The following is a 23,869-nucleotide window of genomic DNA, read 5'->3' as shown; positions in this document are numbered from 1 at the left end:
CCTACTCTGTCTTCTGCCCACAAACCGTTGACAGTTTTCTCAGTAAATAGAACGATTTGCTGTAAATAAATCTGTCAATGAAGTATTCGCTGAATGCAAAGCATTCTGACATTCAGAGCTCTTTTTATTGTGGAATATATTACTGAGGTACCATTGCATATCACAGTGAGACATGTTCCCAGTTCTTGAATACTCCAGTTGTTAATGCACTTTAGATCAAAAGTCAATACAGTGTGAAATTGAACACCTTTTCTCTTAGTGTTTAAAGAATTAATCTTTATAACCCATGCTTCTTCACTCACTCCACAGCATTTGAAATGTATTTCTTATTGTCAGCTTTAATTAGGCAAGACATTCCCTTGGGCCCTCTTCAATTTACCTGCATAACACATCTGCCATGGAAGATTCATACCTTGGTTTCGAAAAGTTTGTATACACTAACATTAAAAAAAGATAAAAGTTCATGAGACTGTGTAAGAAAGTATACCTTATCCATTGACTTAAATGAATTGTCAATATTAAGAAGAGCATGGTGGTATTAACTGTATTAGATTTGAAAACAGAAATTTTCTTACAGAACTATTATTTAACAATTGTAAGAAGGATATTTGCCATTTTTGAACTGAATTATTTTACCCATTTTGCTTTTAATAGCAAGGAATTGAATTTGGGTATACAAGAGGTCTTTACTGTGCACCTAAATATCCTTAATATAAATGGCTTTTCCACAACAGTTTAATTATCTATAAAAATATAAAACATTAGTTAAATTCATCAGGTAAATCTCTCACATTTTTTTCCCCATTTGCACTCTCTGTTACCACTTTATGTTCTAAACTGTGATGCTTCAGAGGGAAATGTTCTCATTGTGCCATTATATTAAATCCAATGTGATTTTTACTTAAGTATAAGCAGACCCTTTGACTGTTAGTCTAGAACTTTGATGGTACCTCTTTTTTTTATCTTTTTGTTCTCACCTAAACACATGGTATATGATGTCTTCCTTTTAAAGTTCAAGATATGTAAAACTGTATGGAAAAATAATTGAAGCCTGGAAAAAATTTCAGTGTGACTTCTGTACGGTTTATGAAAAAATGTAGTACCTATCAGTCCAAAGCAGAAAACATTTCAGTTTCATCCCAATAGCATGAAGTATCCGATCTGGACTTCTGGAAGTTAATAAAATGTAGCCATTAGTGTGAAATATCTAGAACTAAAGAATAGTCCAAGCAGAGTTATGATTTAATCTTCCTGAAAGCTAGAAGATTTTCTAGTCATCATTTCTATACTTATGTGAAAACTGACAGCATTATTTGCTAAATCAATGGGAGTTACAGTACCAGGCCAAAAGTGGTATAGCTGGACTGAGCAGTAAATATGTTGTTTCTTTCAGTTTTTGTGAGATGAAAGTCCAATTATTGATTCTAAAACCAAAACAACAACAAAATATTTAAAAATCCACACTTCCCTGAGCACTAGTTCTAATACATTTCAATGTTATTTCTATTGTGTGTCACCCAATTTTAACGATAAAAATTAAATGAACTTTTATATGCAGCATTCTTAAACCTAGATTTCTCACATTTAGAATAAACTTCAGGGTTGTTTTGTTGTTTTTTTTTTTTTTTAAGGAAATATTCAGAACAGATTTTGAATGCCTGAAGTGAAGCAGAAAGGAAAGACTAAAGTTTCCTTTCAGTGAAAAAAAAGGGGAAAAGACAAAAGTTTAACTGCAGTAATTAATGGACCTCATACTTAATATAAATCCCAGCAGTTATGATTTTTTTTTTTTTTTTAATTTCAGAACAAAGTGCCTTCATGCAAATACACAAATTCTATCGTGTGTTTTGTATCATACGATGAAAAGCAGTGACAAGTCCCTCAGGGGTCCATATTGGGACCATTATTGTTTAATATCCTTGTTGGGGAGATGGACAGTGGGATTGAGTGCCCCCTCAGCAAGTTTGCACATGACACCAAGCTGTGTGGTGCAGTCTCACTGAAGGGACGGGGTGTCATCCAAAGAGACCTTGACAGGCTGGAAAGGTGGGCCAATACCAACCCCAGGAAGTTCAACATGGCCAAGTGCAAGGTCCTGCATCCAGGTTGTGGCAATCTCAAACATGTGTACAGGCTGGGTGATGAGTATATTAAAAGCAGCCCTGCAGAGAAGGACTTGGGGATATTAATGAATGAAAAACTGAGTATGAGCTGTCAATGTGCTCTCACAGACCAGAAGGACAGCTGTATCCCGGGCTACGTCAAAAGAAGCGTAACCAGCAGGTTGAAGGAAGTAATTCTCCCCCTCTACTTCACCCTTGTAGACCCCACCTGGAGTACCAATGGGTATGCCCCCAGCATGAGAAAGACATGGACCTGTTGGAGTGACCCCACAGGAGGGCTACAAAGATAACCACGGGGGCTCTCCTATGAAGACAGGCTGAGAGAGTTGGGGTTGTTCAGCCTAGACAAAAGAAGGTTCCAGGGAGCCCTTCTAGCAGCCTTCCATTACTTTAAGAGGGCCAACAGAAAAGGTAGGGAGGGACTTCTTATCAAGGAGTGTAATGATAGGACAAGTGGTAATGCTTTTAAACTGAAAGAGGATGGAGTTAGATTGGACATAAGGAAGATATTTTTTACGATGGGGATGGTAGGACACTGGAACATGTGGATGCCCCATCCCTGGATATGTTTGAGGTCAGGTTGGATGGGGCTTTCTGGTCTGGTGGAAGGTGTCCCTGCCCATGGCAGGGGGTTTGGAAAAAGATGATCTTTAAGGTCCCTTCCAATTCAAACCATTATATGATCTACGATGTGGGCACACTTCCAACATATAATGGCCCACTCTCTGGAACCACATGGAACATGGAAATTTAGGAGGTCATCTTACAGTGTCAAACAGATGTTAAGCAGCGTCGGCTGTGTTACCAGAGGTGCATTCTTAGCTGTCATTATTCAGAAGCTCTGGTGCTGCTGTCTCTAACTGGTGAGGTTGAACCATTTCTGATGTAGGCACTACCAAGGGTGCCATTACCTGCAAAGTCCACCATTTGTTAGGGGAAAACAGAGGAATAATGTTAGATGGTGAGCTTTTGGAGAACCCAGTGAAATACCTCCATCTGTCTTCACAAAGGTAGTGCTGTCATGACTGAAGCAGGTCATTGTGCCTAAACAGAGGATGATCTGCACTATGTTATACCAGACTCATCGAGGGTTTTTTGTTTTGTTTTGTTTTTTTCTCTCATCTCTCCATTTGTAAAGACATTAATATACTTCAAAACCAGGGCCAGGAATAGGTGACAATCCATTGCGTTTACCATCACTTGCTTATGATACTTACAGGAAATTTAGAGTACTGAGGAAGAATAAAGAATGTAGTGTAATATGGATGAACATATTTATTCTCTGCTTAGTGTATTCATTCTAAGCAGCAGCTACTTTGCTTTGTCATTTAGGTGCTCATGGAAGAATATGTAAGAAAATGGGAACAGTGGGTTATTTCAGCATAAGCATACGAAAATAAGGGGGGAGTTTATGTTTTGTTTTGGGTATTTTAAAAAATAACTCGACATCTAATCTCATAAAGTCACATTTCACGGTTTTAATTCAGATGCTCATCTTTCTCTTCAATTCATATTTTTAAATTTCTTTTTATCTTTGTACAGTCCGAAAATTTAAAAATTTTCTTCCATGAAAGATTATATTGTAAAGAGCTTCATAGCATTTTTGTGTTAAACGTTAAGTGAAACTTGACACATATTGGAGTGAGTGTTTTCTCAGTATGTAATTGAATAGAATGTAGTATTACAGTTGCTATTCCAAAGCGATCATACCCGGCGCTGTTGCCATCTAAAACTGCCTTTAAACCTAATAGGCAGGATGTCCTTTGAGCTAGTAGTCTTCATCATTTATCTTGACTAAACATTTAGATAAAGATTTAAAGCAATTACAGTTCACTTTCTTCTGTATTTTAAGACCCCTAGTGATTTCTTGGCAATTTTTGTGTGTGCTCTCTGAAGTGTTTTTCCAGATCTTTCATTAGCTTCAGAAATTCTAATGTGTGGTTTGGATTAAATTATATGGCACATAATTTATTGCAGATACGTAGTGAATGTTGTACATAAATGGGTAGCTTTTATAACCTTGACATAAAAGTACATTTCATGCTGGGTTTTTCACTTGTTTTCTCTAATGGTTTCTATCATTTGCATGCAGTTTGGGGATTTCAATATAAACATTCAAACAGCATCCTGATAATCTTTGTGTAGATAATGTCTATCTGAGTCAAAATTTTATTAGTGTAATCTTTCTGCTGAGTTTAAGATTGACTCTGAATTTCATATCATATTTATTTTGTATTCCTGTTGATTCTATAAATACCATTAGAATCCCTATAGCCAGGCAAGATATGAGGTTTAGTTTTGTTAAAAATATGACAAAGTTTACTTTAGTCACAGTGTAGGGAAAGAACACTAAGGACCAAATGCATTTTAATAATAGTAGATGTGTACATTTGTGTACAAAAGCACACAGCGAGCAGACGCTCATTACACTTTTAAACTTTGCAGAAAATTAAGGCTATAAACAGATGTAGGACACAAAAACTCTTCAGCTTTCATGTTCTGCACTAGTAACTGTTTAAAAGAACTTCAATCACACGGTGTTGCTGCTCACTCATTATTCAGGAGACATATTTTAACAATACTTTCGTGTCTTCTTGGTGATAAAAATAGTCTGTCTGATTCTTGCAAAAAGGAATTACCTACTGGATTGTATTAATTTATCTGCAGACATGTCAGAAGCTGAATATTTATAATGGATTTCAACATAGTTCCCTGAGGAAAAACTGCCTTGCAAAGCATCAGGCATCAGGCTGAATATACATGTAAGGCAGATTTTCTATTTCTTAAAAGGTCTGTTCTGATACATAAAATATCCTGGCTGTGAAGAATATATCACAGATTTATCAACAAGTGAGCGTGTTCCCTCACTTTCAATTTTAGGATGCTCATTAAGCAATTCTAATGTTTGAGTACTATTTTAACTTGCCAAGCAGCTAACTAAGGTCATCAAATTAGTGGAAATATTTTGGCTTTAGCCTTGTGTATATATCTTCTGATGAAAGCTTTGTCCACAGAACCATGTTTTCCTCAAAGTTCTTTAATTGCCAGTGTACTTAGGGACAGTTTGAGCTACAACACTGTTGTTTTGGTTTTGTTTGGTTTTTTTCCAGTAAGTTGTGGAAGTCCTTGTCCAACTGTTTGAATGAATACCTGGAAATGTGTAAGAGGACAGTGATCAGATGTATAATATTTGCCTATGTTTATAACTACAATACAACTGAGATGCAATATGAAAGAATTCCCTAAATTTAAAACACTTCTGAAACCAAGCCAGCAATTTTCTGTGGGGATTAAGGGGAAAGGAAAAGTGCTGAGTGAAAAGCAGGAGGTTCTTGCCATGGTAGGGGCCCTGATTTAGGAAGAGCTTTAAAAGATGACCAAGAAGTTCACAATCAATAGGGCAGAAGTCACTCAGGGCTGTAAGACCAATGATTTGCTTGGTCCTCAGCCATACTGTAAGCTATACCTTCTCTAAAATGGCATTTGTTCCTCTGGGAAAAGACTGAGTGGCTTTTAAGCTTTATGCATCACTCTCTTGTTTTCTGGTGGCAACAGAAACAATGTGATTTACAGGCCAAAGGGGCTTAAGCAGACCTTTGGCCTTAAAAACCTTTAATCACAATGTTGCAGTGTTTCGTGGCCAGGACATATTTCCATATCTTACTCCTGTTTTCCTGGCACCAGGGAAGGAGGATGGTAAAGGAGGATGGTAAATATCACCTTCAGTACCTTGTTTGTTAATGGGAATTAACAATGGCTTCGGCTCTTCCTGAACCAGCCTGTTACAACCTGATAGCTCAAAAGCACTCTGGCCACATGGTTCAAAGTAATCACTCTAATATCTAGGACCTTCTGGTAAAAGAATTATGCCACTTTGCTAAATACTTAGCAAAATACTTGGCAATTGAATTTGTAGATGTTTTTAACAATGAAAAAGAAATACAGTTTACAGTCTCATTGCATTTTTTGATGTATTAGGTTTTGGGCTTTTTTAATTTGAAATTGTTTTCACTCAAGTGAATCTCAAGACTACATGCATAGGATGAACTAAATGCATACTGAGACTAAAAGCAACAATACATCTCCCACATGGATCTCTAAATTATTGAACATAAAGAAGAATGTTTTGCAACTTTGATTAGGGAATTGTTAATCAGCCCCATAATAGAATCTAGGTCAAAAAATAATTAAAAGCATATGACTTGAATTTATGATTAGGCAACCATTAAAAACACTACTTATTAAAGAAAGCAAAAAGATGAAGTAGATCCATAAATATGAATTCTTTTTTCTGTGTTCTGTATATGACAGTTTGAGCAGCAATAAAGCAGTTAAGTTAGCGATCAATTACTAACTTCAGGAAAAGAGAAATAGTTTGGCTGACGAAAAGCTTATTCAGCCCTTGACAAATACTTGGCTGTCACAGTAGTTTATTTGAAATACCACTGCAGCAACCCCAGCTCTGGCTTTTATTTTTGTGTCTTCCAAACAAATAAACTATGTATGGCGTTTTTAGTCAGGCTTTGAAGTTCAATCTGTTCTGGCAAGGAAATGGTACTTCACAAACAGTAAAAATACAATTCCTGCTGTTAGTTATCCTGCAGAACCATTTTTTTATCAGAAAGGCTTGCAAAACAAATGAGCAGTTGGATTTCTGCTAAGTGTAAAGTTTTGTAAAACTGTACCATATAAACGTGCTACAAAAGTGGCAGGAAAAAAACTTAGAAAAAATTCCAACACTTAAAATGCACAAAAATTCCAGGGAAGAAGTTATATATCTCATTTGATTTTTGATCACAAAGAAAAGTGACTAGAATACCTCTTCATCCCATCTTCACTTTTATCTCTAGTAAGGAAAAACAGAATTTCACTCTATTAGGAGCTTGTTTCAAAAAGGCTTTGCCAGTCAAATGTGCCTATATGTGCATAAAGCATTCACAATTCTATCTTTGAAATTTAGTAACCACAATGCATTTCACTTTAAAAAATGCACTTCCCTCCCCCCCTCCCCCCCCCCCCCCCGTCAAAGTTAAAAAAAAGAAAAAGAAAATCAAGGAGAAAAGTAATGCTTGATATTAGGAAGGATATAAAGATGAGACATTCTCTTAAACTACAAACTAAAATGGAGTTCCAGGAAAATCCGGATGAAGAAATTCCAGATGGAAAGGGGACACTGAAGAGATTGTTATGCATGAAGTATATGCAGTTTAACAGGATTACTAATACTGATATGCTCAAGCTGTGAAGAGAAAATTTCAAAGGAAACTAAAGGAATCAAGTGGGTGCTGGAAGAATTACAGGGTGCAACATGTGTCTCATGTCCTTCCAGTGTAGTGTGCTTAAGCTTTCACAAATTCCAATAAGGAAAGGTGGCAATATTGTCTCCTGATAGATCCATGTGACAATAAATATATGAAATTTCAAGAAGGGTTCTGCGTTTTACAGAAATAAGTATGTTAACAGGAAAAGAGGGGAAGAAGTGCATGTCTGCTGAGCTTTTAAAAATTGTCTTGATGATAAGCTATACTGTTACTGATTTTTAGTGGATACCTATATGTTTATTCTCAAACAGAAACCTGAGATATTAGGAATATACACGTTCCTATCTGAAACAGTTTGGAGACCACATCAAACCTTCAGAAAGAGGTAGCTTCAACTGAATTATTTAGGAAGAATTGATAGCAGTGGTTTTGGTCATGGCCCTACAAACACCTTCACAAGATCTGAAATCAATGCAGCACCAGTATTTTAATCTGCATTATAAACAGGATGGACACATGCATGATGATATAAATGGTGCTGCTTTGTCAAGAATAAAGTAGTTTGGTAGCTAAAGAAGAGGATCGGCAGCATTTGAGCATACTGCTAATAGATAAGACCCATGAGTTTTCTTCCGGCCTTGAAGTCAGAGGCAAAACAGGCTCGCTGTGTTCTACCTTCATAGCATCTAGCTCTCGACCACCTCTGACCCTGAAAAATTACAGTTATCTTTTGTGTGCATTGTCCTTTCTAAGGTATTATGAAGACTGTCTTGTAGCTCATCACGGTGATATTTTTCATAGCATGAAACTGAGGTTAGACATGTGCAGGATGTCTTGGATATGGCATGAGACATGTTGGAACAGCTGAAGATGCAAGGCTTGCTATAATAGTGTTGGAGGACTGGCAAGGGTGACAGGATACTGGTTTTGACCAAACCTGCCCATAGATAGTAACTTCTTCAAAGTATTTTTCCTTGAACTGTGCCTGATCATTGTCCAAAAGCATGTTGATCAGAAGGGCCAGGAACTTCGGCAGAGAACCAGTATGGGCAAGCCTTGCCTAAGGTTCCTCCTCCCTCTTTTATGTATAAGTACAGATGTGGCTGAGGGGGCTAGGGCTAACCTCAAGCAGCTAATTACCCAGGCTTCTCCTTTGATTAAAGAAGGAGGAGTTCAGACCTTTTACAGTAGGTTTCTATCCTGAATCTTCAGAAGTGTCTATCTGTAATTGACTGCATTACAGGAAGGAAAGCAAAAAGAACAGCATTTGCATATACTTTTCCACCTCTGTGAAGTGGCCTCAAGACATATGTAAATTATAAAACTAAACCCCAACATTATGATATTAAAAAAACTTAAATTAATTTAACTTTGCAGTGATAATCAGGTGAGATAGGTAGGTCTTATGTTCTGCCATGAGGGAAGCAGAACCGTATTTACACTTTCAGCTAATTCATCCATCACAACTAGCATTCTAAAGTTCAAGGAAACCGTTACTTTTTTATTCCATGTTTCATGGGGTTTTATACCATGTTTCATGTCTATATTGCAACTACACCTATGACACTTAGGACAATTCCGAATAGGAGATGGCCTGAGTTACTAGGCATGGTCTTGAGTTTGGGTGTGATGATTCCAGCGTTTTATGTAAATCCAAGTAAGAAAGACGTGTAGAGATAGAATATGCTCCCCACAATTTAAAGACGATAGATGTCTGTGTGTACTTGAGAAGCTCCTTGTATTTGGTTTCCTTTTTAAGCATTAAATAGTGCTATATAAGCTTGAAAATAGGCAATTTTCATTTTAATGTCCCCCTGTGGTGACTATGAACTTTCCTTTTATGTCCTTCCAGAGACACAGCTGGAGGCCATGTGGACACCCCAGGGCACCTAAAATGGCACTCAAAACCTATTCTTAGACAACTGAACCCACTCTTGGATTCATTTTATTTTCAATTAGAATTTTACAGGAGATGCCAAACAGACCACAGTTAGCGCCAGCTCAGAAAATGAGCTGTACATCTCTATTGATCCTTTTTCATGTACATGCATTTTCCAAGTGAAATGTTTCAGCTGAAACCTCTTAGCCAGCTTTCTCAATAACTGGAGGTTTTTTGGTCATTAGCTATGGCTCTTCACCTGTAGCAGTCCACAAATTAACTTTCTGCTTTTACTTACCAGTTTTGAAAGTCAGCTTGAAGCTCTTCTACAGCAGCCCTGCAAAATACGTGTAACTATTTCAGAAATAATTATACTCCCTTTTGTAGGTATTATACTCCCTATTTAGACAACATGGTCTGAATAGGTAAATAGGTAGTGTGACCTCTAACTGTGACAGTATGCAATGGCTAAAGGGAAGGACATATTCTCAGTAAAGATACATGAATGCCTGTTGATTCAGCAAGTTATTAGAAAAAAATCAAACTAAGGCACAAGCTATTTAATTTCACATCTTCAGAGAAGTAAGCGATATGAAAATCTCAGATTCCTTATCATACACTTATTCTTAGAGAAAAGAAAACTTAGAATTAAGAATTGACCTTGACAAATCAATTGGTATAATTTGGTTTACATTAAAAATATAGCATAGAGTACATACAAGATTTCTGTTACAATAAATTAGAAGCAGAAAAATTTAATTTAAGATTTGATTTTCTATAGCTATTTATGCTTTAATTTTGAGATAGATGTTACTGTAGAGACAAAACCACTCGTTTAAAGCAATTTAATTTACAGATCATATTCATATCTCCTCTGAGGTCTGACTGTAGCAAGACTGCATGCTCAGTCAGCTCTATCAAATGGTGCACATTGAACCTGCCTTATGCTGCTACGTTCCTCATCTAGAAACAGAGGGGATGAGCCCTTTCACTTCTGAGGCCAATATGTATAATTGTATCTAGATTTGTTAGCATAGAAAGGATGGAACTGAGCCAGAAAATTTCTCTGGTGGCCATGAGTGAGCCCAGAGAAACACTGTTACTCCTGTCTTTGGTACATGCTTAGAAAATTCATATTTTTGAATGTAGTATATACACATGTACAAACCCAAAAGGTCAAGTATGCATCTGGCAAATGGCAATGATGTAAATTTAGCAGCTTGGATCCATCTAAACAATATGTATCTTGGGGATACATTGCAAAAGAAAATCCTTTCTACTCCGTGTTATGCAAACTCACAAGTCACAGTGTGGTACTATTCTACGGACCCTTAAGCTTTGCATTTTCTGAGTTAGAAAAGCAGGTAGGCATCTGTAACTCTTGAAATAATTGCAGAGGTATTACAAAATCAAATTTTGTTTTAATAACAATGAAAGAAACACAGGTGAGAGCAAATCACAGTGCTACCTATCTGCTTTAATGCAGTTGTTCATACCTATCCAAAAGCTGCTTTTTGTTATACTACCCTGAAAACCAACATGCTGTTAAAATAATGATTCTGATTCTGGTGGACGCATGGCATGCTTTATGTGTGATTTAATATTACACACACTGAAGCAAACTATAGTGCTACAAATAAACTATGAACAGTTATGATTCTTGTCTGAAGTTGGGAGGATGAGGACAAAAATCCCAGCTGCAGGCAGTCTATGTGGAACCAGGATCTTAACCATTTGAACAGGAGTAAGAATTACTTCCTGTTTTCAGCATTGCAGAGTTAATACTGATATGCATTTGGCTATTACATGAGTGCACTCACATCTTCATCCATATTCAGCATTGCAGAGTTAATACTGATATGCATTTGGCTATTACATGAGTGCACTCACATCTTCATCCATATTAAGTCACTCTCCTTATGTGTTCTTTGTTTCTGCATTTGAGGTATGCTTCCTTCAGCATTGTTATGCCACCTGCTCCTATACATACACATATTAGTACTTTTTTCTCCCTTGTAATTTTAAATAGATATGCATAGACTCATGCACACCAACAAATACAATAGTACCTATGAGCCATAGCACACACATTTGCAAGGTGTGAATGAAAAAACTACAAAGCAGCAACATATCTTCTAAAAACACTGTAGTGTATAAGACCAGAGAAACAAAGAGGAGATTTCTTTGTAGATGTAATTTTGCACACCATCGCATGGATTGCTTAATTGCTTTTAATATATATTGAAAATCTGGTATTTATTATGCAAATAAAATAAAATGAAATAGTAATGCTTAGGATAATTAGCTTGAAGCTCTCATATTTTGAAGTGATGAAGATGTGGTAATGTTATTCTTGTATTCTGATTAGAGGGGTTTTTACAAGAAAGCTGCCACCACTTGTATATAATAACCATATGATTTTATTTCTGTATCATGTACCTCAAACAAAAAGCAGAATATCCTACTCACTGTTTCTTGAAGTATACAGGCATTTGATCTCTCTCCAGTTATAGCTGCTAATGGCAGATGATGTCTATCTGTTTTAGCTGCAGTTGCTTAAATTCATGTTATTAGAGTCAGTTGGCTAGGTCTCTAGCTGCAGATTCAGAAGTGTGACCCTGCCATAAGACCTGTGTGATATCTGCCAGCTTTTGGGCAGATGTTTTGAGTACTGTGGGGTTAGCTGCCTGCATTTAGATGCAAAAATCCCACCTCTGTCATCAAAACTGTTGCTCTGTTTAGCCAGAAACCAATAGAGCTTGTGTCCAAAGAATTTTGTAGAAGTCAGCTACAGTGTCCCCAGTTTGTTAATTTAAGCATAAACATAGTTTTTCTTCAAAAGGAATCAAGCTTATGATCCTGAGCTTGTAGGCATAATTTTAAGCGTTCTTCAATGAAAAACCTTACTGCCTTGAAAGGTTTTGTCTCGCAAATTCATCTTTCTCTGTTTCTGAATGATTCTCTCATAAAGCTTTGTTGCTTTCATGGAAACAAAAAGAAAGAATATTTTTATCTATCTCAAGCATCTTTATGCATATTAAAATAACAGTAACTCATCTTTGCTTTAGTAAAATGTTAGATCAAGGCTGTTCAATGTCCATGTCTCTTGTAGTTGCATCCAATCTTCACAGTGTTTCCAAGGCATGCACTGATAGCAAGATGAGAATCGCACACTGATGTGCTTGAGGAGCAGAGGAGGGGCAGAATATTGTTGAGAAAAAGGAAATATTGTTGAGAAAAAGGAAATATTGTTGAGAAAAAGGAAATATTGTTGAGAAAAAGGAAATATTGTTGAGTGTAGGAAAGCTCACAAAGTCTGCGGGTGCACAGCCCCTGCAGAGGCAGCACTCCCAGACATCTGAACAGATTTGCGAAAAACAGGTGTGAACTGGTTTTTGAAACTCTTCTGTGTTCATCCAGTTTATTTGGGTTTCCACAGGATAGCAAAAGACCAGATCTCTGACATCAGGGAGGCTCAAAGATCAAGCCCTCAGCCTGAAGTAGGGTGTGCTCCTGAACCAAATGGTTGAAAATCTTGTTTATGTGGGCAATACCTGCTCATTTCCTGTGATTTCCCCCCACTCCCAACCCCGCCCCTCCCCCAAATACTGGTTTGTAAAAATGCCCGAGTTGTTTCTTTTGGAGAAACAACAAAACACAAGAGCCTGAGAACAACGACACTCTATCAGGAGTCCATCTGGCCCAATACTCTCTCTCCAGTGGCATGCCATGCATGTCTAAAGGAGAGTAGATGTGGAGTGCAAGTCTACTTCTGTCAAGGTCCAGAGGGTGTTCACAGGCCTCAATGCCTGGGACCAGCCTCCTTTGGGACCCGCACTGCAGATAGCCCCTCGGACCTACGTCAGAGCTTGTCATGCAGAACTATATGCATAACATGTCATAGCTGTTCTGTTCTATTCTGTTCCATTCTGTTCCATTCTATTCTCTTCTGTTTTATCCCATTCCATTCCCTGAGCTCACAAGGGCTTGTATAATGATGAGACCATTATTTACCTGAAATGCCAAGGGCCTTTCAGCACCAAAAACACTTGCTAAGACACAAATCAGACAGGTTACAAGTGGAAAGAGTATTTTATTTATTTATAAATAAAATTATTTTATATATCCTATAAAAAATAATTAGGTTAGCTTAGTTTAGTTAATTTTAGTCTAGTCTAGTTTAGTTTAGATTATATTATCTTTTCCTAAATCTTTCAGAGCGGTGTCGTGGTGGTGCGAGAGCAGTGCAAGAACCCAGCCAGAATGGGCCGGGGAAGACCTGACAAGGGGGGGTGCTCAATGCTACAGAGGACAGCAGCAAGTCCCGGGGCCACGCTGGGGCCACCCTGGGAGGCCAGAAGGCTGCCTCCCCCCGGATGCGGGGCACGAGGGCCAGCTGCGTGGAGCACGAGCAGCTGCCTTTGGGCCACAATAGCCGAAAGGAGCCCCATGAAGGGGCTGTGCTCAGCTGCAGAGGAAGGCAAAAAAACCCGGGGACACTTGCTGGTCCACCCTGAGGGCAAAAAAGCCCTTCCCCCCCCAGCTGCAGGACACGAGGGGCCACCTTCGTGGTGCATGAGCACCAGGCGATAACCCAGCCAGAACGGACCAAGGAGCCCTGACAAGTGGTCATGCTCAGTGCCCAGAGGAAGGCAAAAAACCCCCAGGAACCAATGCCAATCTGCCCCGGGGGAAAATTCCTTCCTGACCCCAGCGCTGGCGATCGGCTACTCCCTGAGCACGTGAGCAAGACCTGCTCTGGCTCCACGGGCTAGTTATGGCTCTAAGGGGACACTGGCACTGCCTTTTCTGCCTCCACCTGGAGCCATCTCAGCGGCTTCCAAAAATAGCAAAATGCCGCTGGTGTGATCAACCCTGGGAACAAGAATTCTTCCTGTGCCTGGCAGTGGGAGCTCCAAAGCACTGGGGAAGGGCAGTGGGCCATCTGTGGATCCTATTTCTTATGGCTACTGCCACTATCTCCCCAGAAGATGAGGACAGCGATCTCCTCGAAGACCGAAGCAGGATTTCCATCCATCCGACGAGCTGTGAGTGTGGCCCCTCCAGGAGCTGGAATTGCAGCAGAGAACCTCCAGCAGCTTCGGGCAGCCTTCTTGCCTCAGCCCCTCCAAGTAAATCCACCAGTGCCTCAAGGAATTCCTCTCGGGTGCCTTCAGGCTGCCAGCTCTGTCCTGGTGGCTGCGCCGGGCACTCTGGCAGTGGGACACGGGAGGATGCTGCCTTATACTGCCTCAGGGCACTGTGATGCTGTGCTGGCGGGGGGTGGCACTATGACACGGGGGTGACGGGGCCCCCGCAGCCCTGCCCAGCGCAGCACTGCTGCTGCCCCTTTGCCCAGCATCCCTTGGAGAGAGGCCTTTGGGGTGCTGGCCCCGAGGCAGTGCCTGTGCCCAGGAGGTGCAGGGGGATGTCCCTGCCCATGGCAGCCACACACTGGGCACCGCTGCTGGGTGTCCCTGTAAATTAATCTGTATGTTCAGACTGTATCAATACAGGGTTTTATACCACATACAGTCATTTGACTGTGGCGATCCCAGAGGTGAAAGAAAGGGGTTCTGGTTCCCTCTGCATGAACTTTGCAGAAACGTAGAGAGCATACAGGATTTCCTCACCATTCCTTATCAATACACCAAGTGGCATTTGCTACTACGCTGCTTATGGTGAGGTCTTCTTCTTGGAAAGAAGAACTTAAGAAATCTCTTCGGCGTTTGTTACACAGGGTGTTCAGATATTTGCTTGTGCTTGTTAACATCCATGTGTCTAGTTTGGGTGTTTACTTGAACACGACACTTCACTGACTGCTGCCTAATTCCATGTTCTTGATAGGTCAATAAAGTGCTTTGATCCCAATTGGGTTTAAACCATGTGGACTGAGCAGCTTTTCCCTGCAACACTCAGGAAGAACAAGTAACTGACTCAGTTGTGTAGAACAGTTTTAAAACCCTCAGTGAAATATCACGTAAGGGTACTGTATAAAGGACAGAGATATAGAGATTCCAGGCTCCATGATAGCTAAATTCCTTCCTGAAAAAGTGCTCCTGGACATCCGTCCTTCAGACACTCATCCACTTTTGCCTCACATTTAGCTCAGAACAAATATAACTTAAGAGATCATGATCATATTTTTTTACACGACACATACTTTTTTTTAAATAGGGAGAGAAATCAGATTTCCTTTTGTCATTGTATCTGATGTAACAAGAGACTGTTCCACTAGCTTGCTTAAAAATCACATAAACAGAATCACAGTATGGTTGAGATTGGAAAGGGCTTCTGGAGGTCATCTTGACTAACCCTCCTGATCAAGCAGGGCTACCTAGAGCAGGCCGCCCAGGACCATGTCCAGACAGCTTTCTAATATCTAGAAGAAGGGGTTCCACAAACTCTCCAGGCAACCTGTGTCATTGCTCAGTCACTCTCACAATCAAAATGTGTTTCCTGATGTTCAGAGGGAACATACTGTGGTTCAGTTTGTGCCCATTGCCTCTGGTCCTGTCACAGGGCACCACTGAAAACATCAATGAGATCTTTCCTGGGCCTTCTGTTCTGCAGGCTGAACAGTCTCAGCTCTCAGTCTTTCCTCATAGGATATGTGCTCCAATTCCTTCATCATCATCTTAAGGGCCCTTTCCTGGACTGTCTCCGGTATGTCCATGTCTTTCTTGTACAAGGGATACCAGAACTGGACACAGTACTCCAGGTACTCACACAGGCCTCACCAGTGCTGAGTGGAGAAGGGTCATCTCTCTCAACCTGCTGACAACACTCCTCCTAGTGCAGCCCAACATACCCTTAACCTTCTTTGCAACAAGGGCACATCACTGGCTCATGTGCAACTCAGTGTCCAACCAGGATTCCCACATCCTTTTCTGCCAGACTGCTTTCCAACTGGGTGGCCCCCAGCCTGTACCAGTGTCTGGGGTTGATCACCCCCAGGTGCAGGACTTTACAGCTCTGCTTGTTCAGCTTAATGAAGTCCCTCCCAGCCCATTTCTTTAGCTTGTCAAGGTCTCTCTGGCTGAGAGCACAACCCCCTGGCATATCAGTCACTCATCAGCAAATTTTCTTAAAGTACACTGGACCATCATCCAAATTATTCTTTCTGAAGTTACACTCTGCCCCATCATCTAGATCATTAATAAACACATTAAACAGGACTGGACGCAGTATTGACCCCTGGTTTATGCCATTAGTAACTGGTGTCCAACTGGACTGTGCGCCACCAATCACTACCCTGTGGGCCCAATCATTAAGCCAGTTTTCAATCCATCTCCAGCCTGTACATGAACAGCTTCTTTACAAGGATCTTATGGGATACGTTGTCAAAGGACTAACTGAAGTCCTGGTAGACAGCATCTGCTGCTCTCCCCTCATCTACCAGGCCAGTGACTTCATCATACAAGCATGACTTCTAATTAGTGAATCCCTGCTGACTACTCTGATGATTTTCTTGTTCTTAATGTGCCTGGAAATGGTTTCCAGGGTTAGCTGCTCCATCATCTTCCCTGGGATCAAGGTGAGGCTGACCAACCTGTAGCTCCCAGAGCCCTCCTTCTTGCCCTTCTTGAAGGCAGGGGTTGACGCTTTCCTCCAGTCTTTGGAGAAAATACACTGTTAGATCTGGGCCTAAAGAAATATGTGCTCCCTATGGCCTTAAATGAATAGAATATAATTCTCAGTGCAGTATGCTCAGATGCTAAAATACTACAAAGCTTAATGTTGTGCAGGTGTCATTTTATCATAAATGACATTTTTGTTTAATGTGCTAATTTGCATTTCACTGCTTCTTTTGTCGCTATATTTCTAAATTATTATCAGTTTTCTTTTGCAAGCAGCTCTATGTGTCACTGGGTGCATTATCAGAAATCCTGAAAATAAATACATTTAGAGAGTGCTGTAGTGTCTTAATATCTGTGAAAAGTATACTGTATTTAAGTATTTTTGTGTTTAAAACCATGTAAAGAACAGAGCAAATACATATTACTTGTGCAGTACAAACCAAGACTTTTTCTTGCAAATATCTGCATATGTGTTTAGTAATACTTGCATGAGAACAAATATGCTCAGGATTAATTTTAAGGGTAAATTAGAAGATTCATTTCTGAACAAGTAGGTTCTGAAACAGCCTTCTCATCAAATTAGCAGAGGCAACAAAGGCAGCTTGTTTTAGAAGAAGTCTACATGCTTTTCAGATTTACTAATGTAATTGCACAGGCATGTAAACTACAGAGCTCAGTGACTCAGGATATGTCCTCTGCTCTTATTTACCTAGACTTCCGCACATAAATGGAAAATAGATTTATTGTTGGATGTCAGTGTTTGCAGGATCAGAGATTAAATAGTTATTGGATAGTTCATTTTATAGGAAGCCTGCTGTCTTAACTTCAAGTGTAAATTGACAAATTTGTCCTTGCTTATGTATGTAGAGATTCTTTCTCATTACATTTTATAAAATACTTTTCAAGCTACTTCCAGTAAGAAAGTATATAAAAGATTAATTTAATAGTTATTTTTAGCTTCACATTCCTATGAAAAACTGGTAATTTGACTGTATTCATTGTGATTTGAAACCAGATAAATAATGAATAGTTCAAGTGATAATTACCTTATTTCAATATTTACAGAAAACTGGCACTTCATCATCAAAGCACATCGAGAATTGTCTTATTACCTACACAAGTGCCTGCTTTCTATAAATATTGAAATTTGGTAATTATCTCTAGCACTATTTTTTCCTTACCTACTTTTCAGAATTGAGCAAATAGAAATATTGTTTAGTCATTAACATTTTCCAAATACATATCTGGTTTCTTTTTAGTGAGAGTGCATAAGTAAGGAAAGTAAGTTGCAAAATAAGCTCAATGAAATGGAATGAAATATCTTTGTATCAATCAGAGGCATCCAAAAGAATGAGTTAAGACCATGTTATTCAAATATCTGGATTTAACCTGAGTACGTTCCTAAAAGGAAAGGCCACTTCATTAACAATAAGAGACTCTAACTGCCAAAAAGGAGCCATTGACATACATGCATCATAAATTAAAACCTCTATTTTTTTCTAACACGTATTCAAGCTAGGCTGCACAGTACCATACAGCCTTCTTCACTGAGTCAGGAAACAACATAACATTTCCCCAGATTGTTATCCCTTGTAAGTCTGTTTGGGAGATAGTAGACAGGACCAGACTGAATTAATCTGTATGCTGCAATTGTGTTTTTCCTTGATTTTAGTTTATGATTACACTGATCTATACCTCAGATAATCAAGAAGAATTAGTCCATAAAAGGAAATGTATGGAGATCTTTTAAATTTTCATCCTTCATAAGATACTGTGAAAATAATGGGACACTGTGAAAAGAATTTTGTAAGGACTTTAGGGAGCCATCCATAACTTGGAGATTGGGCACAGGTTACTCCACATCTGTATTAACTGCATTTTGCTGTTTTCAGAGAAAGGATGTATCAGTAGATCCATTAATTGTTCTAACTTCAAAATCTCTTGTTTTTCTCTCTCTAACTTCAAAATCTCAATCTATTAGGCATGCTATGGAGTCTAGCTCTAGTCTGGAGGAATCTTGAGCTATGTCATGCTTGTCTAGAAGGGTTGGACCACATGATCCCTGAGGCCCCTTCTAACCCGGTGTTCTGTGATTCTGTGTCTGTGCTGGTGTAGAAATCAGAGCCCTAGAACAGCCTCAAGCACTGTCTAGTGGTTGTTCATATAATTTAACTGTTTGCTTGTTCCCTAGCAGGTTTGGCTTATGCCAGCTTGCACACTTCCACACATGCTGAGGAAAAACACGTAGAGAATGCTCCTGAGAGTAATTTAGATTTTCTTATTTACTGTTTTACATACTTATTCTCAACATTCACTTATCTTCCTCTTACACTAGATGCATTGACCACTAAAATTTTTATGAAGCTGGTTGGATAGGATTCACATCATCTAGCCTGAAATGTCAAGAGACTTTATTATCTTAACATTGTATGAACTGTGACCAGAAGTGTTTCTTTCACTGAATATAGATGGAATCCATACATAGATGTCAATGACATATATTATGCCTCTAATATATATTTTGAAGGTAGATGAGATGAATCCCACCCTTTACTGCTTTCTTAGCTTCTCCTTTTACACTCTAAGTCTCATTATGGTACATAAAATTCTTACCGGTTAACACCCTGCATATGCTTCAAATAATTCATGATATCTGCATTAAAGAGGAGCTCAGTCAATTTGAAATTTTCAAATGCTTCCTTCACTATGAAAGAACCATTTGAAATAAAGAAGTATTGGGGATTTTTTTTTACCACCTTCCACCCCACAGATATCATCAAAGGGCTGTCATATAGTCACAGAAGCGCCTGATGCTATAGGAGTTCAGCCTGAAATTATGCCATAATTCAGATTCTACAAAATAACATTAATTCCCCTCCTTCTCTAGGATTCAAGTGTCTACATACCTAGCTAAGACAAATGTGCATTTTTGGCATTTATTATATCTTTCCATTTGAAAGACAAGCCTTAGTAAAAAAACCCCCATTATTTATAACTTAGAGATACGTAGCCAGTCCAAGCTCTCTGTGGAATTCTCTATGGAACAAAGTATGGAACTATTAGCTTTCTATGGCACAAAGTATGGAACTATTTTCCCAATTTGCTGTGATAGTGAAAATAAATGAGAAGTCCTTGTGCAAATATTGTACTGGTGAAACTGGAAACAAAATTCTTGGGTATCCCTTTACTGTCATTTATTTCTCCATCTTCTACTGAGGGAAGGTTGAAAGGAAAGTTACTTCCCTGATTATTCAGTATATTACAGAAGATGCGTACTAGTGTCAGTCCCTGTGCACTTTTCAGAGGGCAACAGGAAAGCTACGAACTCCCTAAATTTTCTTCAGTGTCCTTTGAGGTTAGGGAGCAGGAAATCAGGGAGACGTAATTTTGACTGAATATACATAGAACGAGATCAGAGGTGGAATTTATTAAAGGAAACTAGAAGTGCAGATCACAAAGGGTGCTCATCCTACAAGTAAATCCTGTTATTAAAAAATACTTAAATATATAAACCCAGTAATATACCAGGTCTACGTTATGAAAGTTTAATAAGGAATAGGGCTGAAAGTACCAGCACTGTGAAAAAAAATATATTTTGCACTTGTATGATACTTGGTTTTTCTGCTACATTGGCTGAAATGTTCTTTAAAAAAAAAAAAAAATAAATCTGTGACTGTTATTCTACAAAACAGCAACACCTTTCTCAAAATGTATAAACCTTCTATTCCTTCAGTCTTCTTTGCATAAAAAGCATAAAAAGGACTACAGACAGAAAGTAGAAGATGGCACATAACAGGAATAAGAAACTCACTATGTAATGTTATATCTTACATGCAACAAACACGTTTGGTAACATGATGTATAATGGTTGTCTATCCCTACGCTCCTGCAAGTTTCTTGGTCTTAATTCTGAGATGCTTGTGTTGGTTAGAGGCAAGCATCCACTCTGACAGGCAAGCCTGTTTCTGCAGAGCCTCATAAGTGGGGCCTTGCAAAGACCATTTCAACAATTCAAGGACTTTTTGTCAGAACAAAGAGCTATCCCCCCTAGCATGCAACCATATCACAGAAATTTAGTCCTTAAGCATTCGCACAGCATTCAGTTCCTGAAATTCTGCATCCACTGTAATTCATGAAACACTTCTCCAGTCTTACTAATGTACAATATCTATAGCAAAGAAGTGTAGAAACCATAAATTAGAATGTGCCATAAAAAGAGACAGGAACTTGGGGGTATATGCAGCAAAGACACCTAATAAAATGTGACATATTCCAGATTTCTATATCATTTTCCAAGGTTCTTAAGACAGCCTTACAAATATTGTGGGTTTATTACTTTGGCAAGGGAAGGTGGTATGTCCAAATAAACAACATTGCAAACATTCTGTATTTTTACAAGGAATCAAAAGGAAATATTCCAGAGTTTCTTGAGATCAGAATCTCATAAATTTATCATCATTCTATATATTCTTCAGAAGTGGAAAATGGGATTCACACCATGAAAATTATGACAGAAAAATTATTTGTTTTCAAATTACAACTGCATTATCTTCCTTGTTATAAATAACTCAAAAAGATGTTTCAAGTTTCATATTTCAGATCTTTAAAATAAGAAGCATTAGTTCCAAGTAATCGTGCCATTTTAAAATGTTATACAAGAAACAATCTTGTTTCTTGAGGATACTGAAGAAGATAATAGACAAATCAGAAATAGATTTCTCAGTGTCTTAAAGGTTGTCTGTCAATGATTTATGAAAAGTTAATACATTTAAAAACATGCATCACTTACAATAGATTTACAGAAAGGAATAATTTTAACATATTTACTACTACTAATGCATTCTCTATATTTAAAAGATACATATTTCATTATAAATGGTTTACTGAATTAGGAGATGCCTTTTATATCTGTCTTTATTTCATTTTGAATGTATTATGGTTTATTCTAACCTGCCAGCAACTACAACTCTCCTTACTTCATTTTCATAAATCACCATTTTCATTACACATAGCTTCTAAATATATTTAAAGTATTTACAATGAATTTTGAAATATGAAAATGCATTTTATTTTATTACAGTAGAATTTTGTGTCAACCGTAAGTGTACTGTATTATAGCTTTTAAGGTTTTGTCTATTTTTACATTTATTTGCAAATGTTTACATATTACTAATACTGTAATTGCTGTGTGAAGAGCTGGCTGAATGGCAGGACTCAAAGCATAGAATGAATAGGGCTACATCTGGCTGGTGACCAGCCACCAGCAGTGTTCTTTAGTGCTCAGTCCTAAGGCCAGTCCTAGTATAATATATTTACCAGTGATATAGATGCAGGAGTTGCAGCACCTCCCAGTTTGATGATACCAAACTGGGAGGTGCTGTTGATTCTCTTGAGGGATAAGAGGCCTTGTAGAGGGATCTAAATAGAGCATCGAGCAATCATCAATGAAATGAAATTTAACAAGTCCAAATGCCAGATTCTGCACCTAAGACAGAATATTGCCTGGTACAAGCATAAACTGGGAGACGAGTGACTGGAAAGCAGCCCTGCAGAAAGGGATCTGGGAGTGCTAGTTGGCGGCTGACTTTGGGCTTGTCTAGTTTGGAGAGAAGGAGGCTGGGGGGTGACCTAAGAGAGGTGATGATCTCTTCTCCCTGGGATCGAGTGACAGGACATGTGGGAGTGGTTCAAAGCTGAGCCAAGAGAGGTTTAGACTGAACGTTAGGAAGCATTTGTTTACAAAGAGCGTGGTCAAACAGTGGAACAGGCTTCCTAGCGAGGAGGTTGGTGTCCCCAAGCCTGTCAATATTTGAGGCATTTGCTACCAGGCTTCCAGCTATGAGTCCAGAATAATACGGTTCTGTTGTAGGTCTGGTATAATATGTCATCTCTGAGAAAATGCATCTCTTCAAATGGCACAAGATGCTTTTCCTTATGTATCTGAAGAAAAGTGCCATTGGTTGAATCATTCCCTTACTTCTCATGGAGGTTTTCATGGTTGACTATACTTGTAATTTAGACAAGTACAGCTCGCATGTAAACATCTGCACTTTAAGTACTAGGCAGTTTGAACCTCATGCCAGGTGCTTGCCACTGAGTCGTTTTCTAGGGTTGTATGTTCCCATGTCACCTACAGTTGAAGTTAGATGTTTGATTTTTTTGTCCCATGGATATTATGTTATCATGAATCTCCCAAATTCTGACAATACTAAGTAGCTGATTGAAAAAAATTGGCTGGGTAACAGTAATTACCTACATTAGACCAGAAACTTTTATCCTTAAAACAACCCTATAGGGATAAAGTGATTCGAAGATAACCTTAGGTGAAACACTTCACTGAATATAGTTCAGAAGGGAGATAAAAAATGAGTTTTATTTTGTTTATGATAATGTCTTCATTGTCTTCATTCTTTCTTGGTATCTGTCTTGTAGATATTGTAGATTTTGGCATCACCGGGGAATTGATATGAGGACATCAAGCAAGATTAACCAAACGTTAAATTAACACAAAAGCTGGTTTCCAACAGCAACTAAAAGTAAATGCCCAGAGAAAAACCACAACAGCATATGGTAATACTTCTTCTAGCCTACAAGACTACCTGAGGCAGAAATGGTTTGTATGGATTTTTCTGACATGAATTTGTCTAGTCTTGCTATGAGCCATTTACATTTTTATCATCCACAACATTCTGTGTCAAGGTGATGCACAGTGTATCTGTAACTGTGTTTTGAACATGACAGCTGACAGCTTAATTTGATGCTACTAGTTCCTTCACCATCAAGGGGCAAAGAACAATAGATCAGTTCTCTACATGTTCTGTCATTTCCCCCTTTGTCATTTCTTTTTCAAACAGAAGAGTTGCAGACTACTTATTTGTTCCTTGTAAAGACACTGTTTCATACTTTTTATATTCTTTGTTGCCCTTCTCTTAACCTTATCCACATCCTCTATATGATTTTATTTTCTGGGGGCCTACACCAGACATAATAAGCAAAATGATTGTCATGGTTTGAGCCCAGCCGGTA

General features: G+C 38.6%; 1 protein-coding gene across 1 annotated transcript in view; it reads left to right on the top strand.

Moving 5' to 3' along the window:
• The window catches only part of GPC5 (glypican 5), a 588,911-nt gene extending 565,344 nt beyond the window's left edge, over positions 1–23,567 (top strand). The window contains exon 9 of the mRNA XM_030477566.1: positions 23,276–23,567. Coding sequence (XP_030333426.1) covers positions 23,276–23,313 — 38 coding nt within the window. The 3' untranslated portion in view covers positions 23,314–23,567. The remainder of the gene's footprint in view (positions 1–23,275) is intronic.
• Positions 23,568–23,869: the final 302 nt, after the last annotated feature.

Source organism: Strigops habroptila, chromosome 2 (genome assembly GCF_004027225.2).
Source record: "Strigops habroptila isolate Jane chromosome 2, bStrHab1.2.pri, whole genome shotgun sequence".
Taxonomy (NCBI): Eukaryota; Metazoa; Chordata; class Aves; order Psittaciformes; family Psittacidae; genus Strigops; species Strigops habroptila.
The sequence above is the reverse complement of the archived record's forward strand: the minus strand, read 5'-3'. Positions and strand labels throughout refer to the sequence as shown.